The sequence below is a fragment of the Malania oleifera genome, chromosome 13, assembly GCF_029873635.1.
Source record: "Malania oleifera isolate guangnan ecotype guangnan chromosome 13, ASM2987363v1, whole genome shotgun sequence".
Classification (NCBI taxonomy): domain Eukaryota; kingdom Viridiplantae; phylum Streptophyta; class Magnoliopsida; order Santalales; family Ximeniaceae; genus Malania; species Malania oleifera.
The window spans coordinates 46,896,986-46,906,600 of record NC_080429.1 but is presented as its reverse complement, the minus strand read 5'-3'; the positions used below and the strand labels follow the sequence as shown (position 1 = coordinate 46,906,600).

Sequence of the window (9,615 nt, the reverse complement as noted above, 5' to 3'; positions counted from 1 at the left end):
ATCAGATTAAAATGTAAGAAAATTTTTAGATGCTATTTTTTTTTTAGGAAAATTTTCATAAATATACCGCAGTCAAGGATCTTCAATTATCATGAACTTCACATCAATAACCTTTATATGAAAAAGAAATAAATCACAAACTATAAACTTTACATACCAGAATCAGCCATATCGAACTTATCGAGAAGAACACCCGGAGAATTTGAAGAAATCGTATCTCCCACTTTTTCTCTTTCTTTTTCCTTCCTTCACCAGATTTATGGGACCTCCTGATGATTAGAGAAGTAGAGGCAGAGAAAGTATGATTTCTTTCTTCCTATGTCTTCTTTGCAGCTAACACCACCATGTAGCTAACCCTTAGAGCTTATGAGCTTTTCTTTTCCTTTCTCTTCTTTAACTCTCTTTTCCTACCCGTAGAGCTTAACTTGATGTATAACATGCCCTTATAGCTAATCCCCATAATAGTATCATATATATATATATATATATATATATATATATATATAAATCTCTTCAAACTTCCACCATTAATTTCTCATATTAAATAAGCTAACCCTTTAGTTAACCCACACAACCATTAATTCATATCCTTATCATATGGGACACATACCCTATATGTGGGACCCATATCATTCATGTGAGACATATCCTTTGGGATATAAATCCTACATTCTCCCATTTGGCCCATATGAATGATATTAATATGGGTTAACAAATAACCATAATGTGCACAAAACATTAGCTTATTTATACTTTTCAATTAGATTACCATAATATCATAATTAAGCAACCCATTAGTACGAGTCATGGCGGTAAATATCATTAGAGCGACATCTTCCCTTCCATGTACCACAATACTAATAAACCACTTAACTATGATCCATAATAGGAAGTTACCATACCGTCCCTCTAATGTCTTTGTCAAAGACCATTTCTATTTAACAGTAAACCATCTCCATAATCACATGATTGATGGTAAACAAAAATAATGTTCAGAAACACTTTTATTGATATCATTATACATGTTATAGAACAAAACATAAAGATTCACTATCATACATCAAGGATTACAACAAATACCCATGTGATCAGCATGTTCTTTAAATTCCTTTGGTGTCAATCCCTTCGTCTGCTATCATGAGCTCAGTTCTTATATGTTCTATAAACACTGTCTGTTTCTGAACTTCCTCTTTAATAGCCAAATGCTTGAGCTCCATATGCTTAGCGTCATTAGAGTATTTTTTGTTTTTGGAGAAAAAGATTGCTGCGAAGTTATCAAAATAAATTCTCAGTGGCTTGACTATACTGTCGACAATCCCAAGCCCTAAGATAAAGTTTTGCAACCACAAAGCCTGAATCGTAACCTCAAAGCACGCCACAAATTCAACTTCCATAGTAGATGCTGCTATGATAGTTTGTTTGAAGCTTTTCCACGATATTGCTCCTCCAGTTAATAGGAACAAATAGCCATACATTGACTTATGACTATTAATGCATCCAGCAAAATTTGAGTCGGAGTAGCCAACCACCTCCAACTGATTTGTTCTCCTATATGTGAGCATACATTGTTTGGTTCCTTTTAAGTACCTCAAGACTTTCTTTGCAACTTTCCAATGCTCCATTTTGGGATTACTTTGGTACCTCCCGAGCATCCCAACTGCAAAATTGTTATATAGTCTCGTACAAGTCTACACATACATCAAACTCCCAACAACAGATGCCAAAGGAATATTTTCCATACTTTTCTTTTCGAATTCATTCTGTGGACAATCTTTTACACTGAACTTGTCCCCTTTAGAAATAGGAGCAGGAGTTGGTTTACAATCAGCCATATGAAATCTTTTCAGAACTTTATTAATATATCCTTTTCGAGACAACCCTTACAGTCCAAGTGATCTATCCCGAAATATTTCAATTCCAATCACATAAGTTGCCTCACCCATATCTTTCATTTCAAAGTTCATACAAAGAAATCTCTTGGCATCATTCAATAAGCCAAGATCATTGCTGGCAAGTAAAATATCATAAACATATAGAGTCAGAATGATAAACTTGCTCCCATTGACCTTTAGATATATACACTAATCAACAGTGTTTTCTTTAAAACCAAAGATCGTGATGGTATCATAAAACTTAAAATACCATTTCCTAGAAGCTTGTTTGAGTCCATATATTGATTTCTTTAATTTGCAAACCATGTGCTCCTTTCCTTTAATCATTAAACCTTCAAGAATATATATATATACCTCTTCATCTAAATTCCCATTTAGAAAGGCAGTTTTCACATCCATTTGGTGCAACTCTAAATAAAAATGAGCCACCAAAGCCATTATGATTCTAAGAGAGTCCTTTTTAGACACAGAAGAAAACGTCTCTTTATAATCAACACCTTCCCTTTGAGTGAAATCCTTTGCTACAAGTATAATTTTATATCGTTCAATGTTGCCATTACAGTCGTGTTTGGTCTTAAAAACCCATTTACACCCAACTGTTTTAAACCCATTAGGAAAATCAATGATGTCCCAAACTTTATTTTGTTACATAGATTTCAACTCATCATTTATGGCATTGATCCATTTTTTAGAATTATCACTTTTAATGGCTTGTGAAAACGTAACCGGATCCTTACTAGTTCCTAAATCATAATTAGCTTCTTGCAGATATACTAAATAATCATCATAAAAAGTTGGTTTCCTTACTCTTTGAGATCTCCTTAATGCTATTTCTTGTGATTGTTTTGTAATTGGCTCAATGGTGACATTTTCATTATGAAGTGATACATCATTAGATTGTTGTTCAGTGTTGTCATGCATTTCAACAACTAAAGTAACAACAATATCTATTAAAGGTCTAAATATCGGTATAGGAACCTGAATTTCTTTAATGATCACATTTCGTGATATATCACTCCCACTGATTTCACCATTTTCAAGGACAAGTTCATTCATTTCTTTGTTGTCATCAAATTTCATTGTGGTTAGTTCAGCCATCAACCTTCATGCAATGGACTTATTAGCTGAATGAAATCTATCCTCCACTGCCTTAAGATATTCCTTTGCACTATCTAGTTGAGGGGGTATTGATTTAATATTATTTTCTATACAAATTCGCATAAAGATCATACTTAATCTGTTCAAATTTTCCCATGACTTATATAAAGCTCACTGTTCTGAACTGCTGGTTTCAGTAATAGCAGTCAGTTTATCCATTCGTAGAGATAAGTCTAGATCCAGAACATCAAGGTGAAACTAAATCTGCTCATTCCAGTAAGAGAAATTTGTTCCATTCAAGATTAGAACAGAAGCAGCCAGCGAATGCAATGAAACAGGAACAGACACTGCAATAACACAAAATGCTCACTACATTAATGCTTTGAGTTTAGAACATTTCATTAGTAAATTGCGTTAAATCTTTGGATCAACTTATGCAATATACTAATCCTTACACTTACTGGTAATTTTCATTCATTCAAGCATAACTGATAACCTTATAAAGTTTAATTGGTCCGTCACCTTTGGGAAGACATCCTAATCTCACTATCATTTTTCAATTATCCTGATTAAATCAATGATTATTTGAAAGTTGGTGCACCTTTGGACCAGCCATAATATTCAAATAACCATTCTGTTATTATTCTTTGCCATATTATATTTCAATCAACGTTTACAACTTTTCTCAGTAAGATCACTTTGGCGACAACATGCTAACCATAATAGAAACATTAATTGATTCCTTATTCAACAAAATTTATCCATAATTTACAACAGATAATCAATTCCCCAATATAAGAATTTTACTAACTTACCTTCATGTAAAATTCTCTAACTTATGCATGCATAACATGTGAGTGTTCCATTATTAATCAAGTTATAATAAAATTATTTGCATGCATATCATTCAGTAGCCCTACTTTAATATCACTATACATGGGAAAACCGTCAACGATCCACATGTAAGAAAATTTTCAGACCAACAAAAATCCCATAAATCCATCAAATATCACATATATTTTTAGAAATCATTTATCATATGAATTCTTTAGTTCGATTATAGAAAATATCATGAACATAAACTTTCACATGAACCCATAATAAGATTGTAAGAGGTTAAAAGAAATGATCTTTATCAGATCTTTATCATGAAAGGTAGATCATGATAATTTCAACCTGACTCTAATACCACGTGTAAGAAAATTTTTAGATGCTATTAGTTTTTTTTTTAGGAAAATTTTCATTAATATACTGCAGTCAAGGATCTTCAATTATCATGAACTTCACATTAATAACCTTTATGTGAAAAATAAATAAATCACAAACTATAAACTTTATATACCGAAATCGGCCATATTGAACCTATCGATAAGAACACCCGGAGAATTCAAAGAAATTGTTTCTCCCACTTTTCCTCTTTCTCTTTCCTTTCTTCACCAGATCTATGTGATCTCCTGATGATTAGAGAAGGAGAGGCAAAAAGAGGACAATTCCTTTCTTCCTATCTTTTCTTTGCAGCTAACATCACCATGTAGCTAACCCTTAGAGTTTATGAGCTTAGTTTTTCCTTTCTCTTCTTTAACTTTCTTTTCCTATCCTTAGAACTTAGTTTGATGTATAGCATGCCTTCATCGCTACTCCCCATAATAGTAGCTAATATTATATATATATATATATATATATATATATATATATATATATATATATCTATATATATTTATGCATAGGAATCTCTTCAAACTTCCACCATTAATTTCTTATATTAAATAAGTTAAACTTTAGTTAACCCATACAACCATTAATTCATATCCTTATCATATGGGACACATATCCTATATGTGGGACACATATCATTCATGTGGGACATATCCTTTGGGATATAAATTGTACCAACAATCCATAAATGTTGAGAGTGAGTATACAAAGATTGCACATACATATATGGACATACTCTACTGCATGCACACTCACATACTGGCACATACATGCTTTTCTTTGAGAAGCTTTTTTGAAATATTTTATTAACAGGGGCTATGGGGTCATTACATATAAAGAACATTTCATCAAACAACAACTTGGTTATTTCACTAAAAATTAAGTGATAAAATTTGAAGACTATACATTTATTTAACAAAAATAAAAGTTGATATCAAGCTTAATGGATACTCTTAATTGTTCAGTCATACCATATTTATCTACATATAAAAATTTATATAAACAAATCGTCACCAAAAACAATTAACAAAACACACTTGTACTTTCACCTTCTCTTAGTCGCCATACATCAGCCACCTCCATGCACACCACCATAACGGCTTGGCATTCATAATCTCAATTGTTATGATCTCTGTTATCATTAGAAGAAGCAGATGCACTCTTGGAGGAAGAAAATGGCAATGGAGGTGGTAGAAACGTCAAGCTTCCTGCTGGTTGAGAACTGGTGCCTGAACCCGTTCCGTTTAAGTAGCTAGGCGCACAGTCACTTCCCTTTGGATTCGACTGAAGAAACTGGTCAGCCCACTTCAGCTTCTGCACAAAACTTTCTCCCGCACCATGGCTTCCGTGAACCTCACTGTTGCCTCCGATTATCAACGAAAGAGCAGTGGCCAAAGCCGACTGGAAAGTCGGGTCTGAAGTGATAGCCTTGGTTGCAGCTGCAATAGTGTTATCAGGCAAAGACTGCTGAGAATGATGAGCTGGGTTATTCTTCTGCAAGAAAGACTGGTAGAAATTGAAACTCTCTTGTGTTTGTCCGATGCCAAAGCTAGAGGACCCCATGTGGCTGTTGTTGTAGGGTTGGGTGCCATAGCCGACGAGGCCGCCAGCCCATGTGGATATCGTGGGTGTGTTGGACTCTGAAGAAGTGAAGTTGAGACTTGAGGGGGAATATCTTGGAGGGAAGGTTGAAGATAATGATCGATTGAAGCGAAATGAGGAGGAAGAAGAGGATGGGGTTGAGGTGAGGTCAAGAGTGATGGTTGGGTGAGAAGGAGAAGATAAGAATGAGGAGGAGTTGGGAATGAAGCATTGCTTTGATTTGGTGTTGTCTGTGAGGTAAAAGCTGAAGCCGTGGAGGTGGTCTGTGGGTTGGGTGAGGCCTGGTTGGGAGGTGGATGAGCCAGACATGAGCATGCGTGCTGCTGCTGAAGTGGTGGAAGCCATGGCAGTGGCTGAAATTGGAAGCGGGTGGCTGTGTGTTCCTTCATAGGTCGTGATCAAGACCGACATGTCTTCAGCACATCTTTGCACCTGCAAATTTGTGAGGAAATATTAGTGAAAACTAAGGAATATTGAATTATGTATTTAAGCAACAAACGGCAATTAAATAAATTAATAATTATTAAGTGCAATTTAAGTTAAGATTTGTATATATCTAAATTAATTGTGCTTAAAACTTAATCAGCATAAAATTAGTTCAAGTAAATTAAAGAAGTAAATTTCATTAAATTGCACTCGCTCCTTCTAGTTTTATTGGCACTTGATATGGTACCAATATAAAGCTTCAATGTTAAAATATTGTAATTAAAACTTTAGGGAACGAGGTACGCTTTATGAAATCATAACAACATGTGGTGTAGCTCACTTCAAATAGCTAGCAAGTTGTTGATACCTGTTTTCTAACTGGGCAGGATGGTGCAACTGTGCAACGGTAGTATGCTCTAGGGCATGGGTTTCCTTTTGCAATCTTCTGTCCATATTTTCTCCACTGGCATCCATCATTCATCTGCATAAAACAATGCTTTATTTTTGTCAACTTAATCCTGTATTAGATTTAAATTGATCAAGATGTATAACAGTCTATTTGAAATATATCGAATGGATACTTACAGTTGGGGTATCGCATCTGGCTCTGACAGAAACCCTTGCTTTCTTGCTCACATGGGTTTGTTGTGAGATTTCATCATCTCCACCTCTTGTTGTCTTTAGAACTTTACTTGGAGTCCAAGTCTCTCCTGCATCTTCTTTCGGTTCATCAAAGCTATTCTCAAGACTTGGATTAGGGGAAGGACGTTTAGTTGCAGCAGTTGCTTCGTATTTGCAATCCAAACCTAAAGCCAATCCTTCTTTGACTTGTAGAGCATCTTCTGTCTTTATGCCATATATTTTGCTCTTTTCATTCATTTTTGAATCATTGGACATTCTTCCAAGGCTAAGGGAAACAAGCTCGGGCTCTTCTATTATTTCTTGACTAGTATTAGTAGTACGCATAGACTTCTTCGCTTCTTGTTGAACAATGTCATAGAATTGCATTTGAAGGGCTTCATAATCCTGCATAATTCGATCTAAGTATATCTTTAGCCTTTGATTTTCTTCCCTCACCTCACCCATTTCAGCCCTAGCAGATTCAAGTTGGTCATCCTGGGGCAAAAAAGTAAGCAAGCTAAGTGAATTGGTAAGTACCAAATTTATATTGTGGGGAAAATAATCATAAAAAAAAACTGCTGCATAATATATAATCTTAGTAGTATTTTTAAGAAGACTAGTTAAAACACTACTAACCTCATCCTTCTGAGTTGAAGATAAAGAAGCTCTGGATGAGTTTGGTTCCACATATGACTTGTCTATCTTAGCTATGGCTACTGCCTGTTTAAGCAACAAATGGTTTTACGATGAAATAAAAATTTAATCGATTGAGATTATATATATGAAAGAGAAAATTGGAAGATTTATGTAGCTAGGGATGGTCAAAATCTTATTAACCAGCTAATATAAATTTTTGAACTGTAACATCACCAAGCCAACATATTACCTATATTTATAGCCAGAATATAAAAAATAAACACATCAATAAGCAATTACTTGTAGTTGGTGACCATTGATGAGTATAGTTTGTGTTTTGAAATCAAGTTTTTACTTTCGAAAATAATTTTGCTTCTTTTAAGCATAGAAGGTTGGTAATAACTAGTGCATGTGTACATATATATGAAGGAAAATTAATTACAGGTTTTAATGGACAAGGCGTGTGAAATTTGGCTAGAAAATATCCAAATGGAGATATTATCAAATTAAGTAGTTAATCTTTCTCAATTTACCTCTTTGCTTCTGCCTAAATCCTTGTGCTTTTGTGAATAAGATCGATTCAGCTTATCCTCATCCTCTTTTCTTGCACTTGGAACCTGGACATGCATCAGTGATTAATTAATTCGACCAGCCTATGAATGGAACAAACTTTCATATTAGTATTTAAATATGTAAAACATTTCATTATAGTTAAAATTTCATAAAATTTTGACGTCTAAAATAGATAGACTTTTCAAACATTATGGCAGCCACTAATTCTAAAAAAAATCTCAGAAATAAACAAGGAGAAAGATTCAAGTTCAAGCTAGAAAACTTTCAAGTCACTTTATAGTCAATATTTATGATCTTTTCCAACTTGATAATTAAGTAGTCCAATTTCAGAACTCAATTAATGTAAATCATGAATAAACAAAAGTTGACTCAAGATATTTGTTATATGCATTAATTGCACGCGTTCTCAAATAGGATTAATGAAACTGCTTTTTAAGAATCATAGATATTTCACCCTGAAAAGATGCGAGAAATTAAAATTTTCTGTATGTGCGATGATGATGATGATGAACTGAAAACTAGATCATGACAACGAGGAGTGACGAGGACGAAGAGGAAGAATCCCTCCAACGTTATGACGATGACGATGACGATGATTATCGGTTTTTTTTTGTTTTGTTTTGTGAAACATTGATAACATCAATATTTTGATGAAAAATAAAACATTTCAATATCGAAATTAACAGAAGGGAAAAAAAATGGATGATGCATGAGCTTGAAACGAAAATGATATCACAAATTAATCTTCAGTACCTTAGCAAGAATCTCTAAGTCTTTGCAACCATGATCATCATTGCTGGTATGTTCTTGAAGAACTCCCCTCTTGTCTTCTTTGACTCTGTCGTGGCCGCCAGGAACCGATCTCGATCTCAAAGCAGCAGCTTCCATATCTGATGTTAAGTCTTCAACTTCCCCTCTTACCAAGGAATTAACCCATGCATATGCACTGGGACTTCCTTTTTATAAGCAGAGCCTGCAGTATTTGACTCCTTTAATCTAACAAATTCAAACCCATCACCGCCTCCATCCATACAATCACAAAATTGTCAACACCCCAATTGCACTCTCGTCGATTAGAAAAATTCATTAAACCACTAATATTTCTACAAGCAAGTCATTTTTAATTTGGGTTTTAAAGTTGAGGTGCAAAAGCTAGAAGAATTCAACTTCAACGTTAAAATTAGATAACATCAGAGAGAGAGAGAGAGAGAGATGTTCAAGACGCAATCGCCGGTGTTAATAAATAAACTCAGAATCTATAAGGAAGGCCGGACAGCATCTTTGAATTGAGTTTCGTGGATGAAATGAAATGAACGTCAAAAGTGAAAAGTCGCATATATGGACAGGGCAGTACTGACAATTGGTGATTACCAGTCAAACTTTTCTCGCCGCTCTCCGCTGGCCGCTTTGTTATCGATAGTATTTAATCTATACGGTAATACTACGTACAGTAATTTTTTTTAACTGTTAGTCCATGTTGATGACATCATTAAATTAAGATTTGATCCTTTTTTATTATATTTTTTTCATGAAATATTTTGTTTGAAAAGAA

At 34.3% G+C, this 9,615-nt stretch overlaps 1 protein-coding gene across 1 annotated transcript; it reads right to left on the bottom strand.

Moving 5' to 3' along the window:
- Positions 1-4,979: 4,979 nt before the first annotated feature.
- LOC131146343 (WRKY transcription factor 72A-like) lies at positions 4,980-9,374 on the bottom strand. Its single transcript, XM_058095906.1, has 6 exons — positions 8,817-9,374; positions 8,024-8,107; positions 7,491-7,574; positions 6,819-7,349; positions 6,601-6,714; positions 4,980-6,239 (listed from the first exon to the last, which is right to left on the bottom strand). Exons 1-6 carry the CDS (start codon positions 8,949-8,951, stop codon positions 5,322-5,324), a joined length of 1,866 nt encoding a protein of 621 aa, XP_057951889.1. The 5' UTR covers positions 8,952-9,374; the 3' UTR covers positions 4,980-5,321.
- Positions 9,375-9,615: the final 241 nt, after the last annotated feature.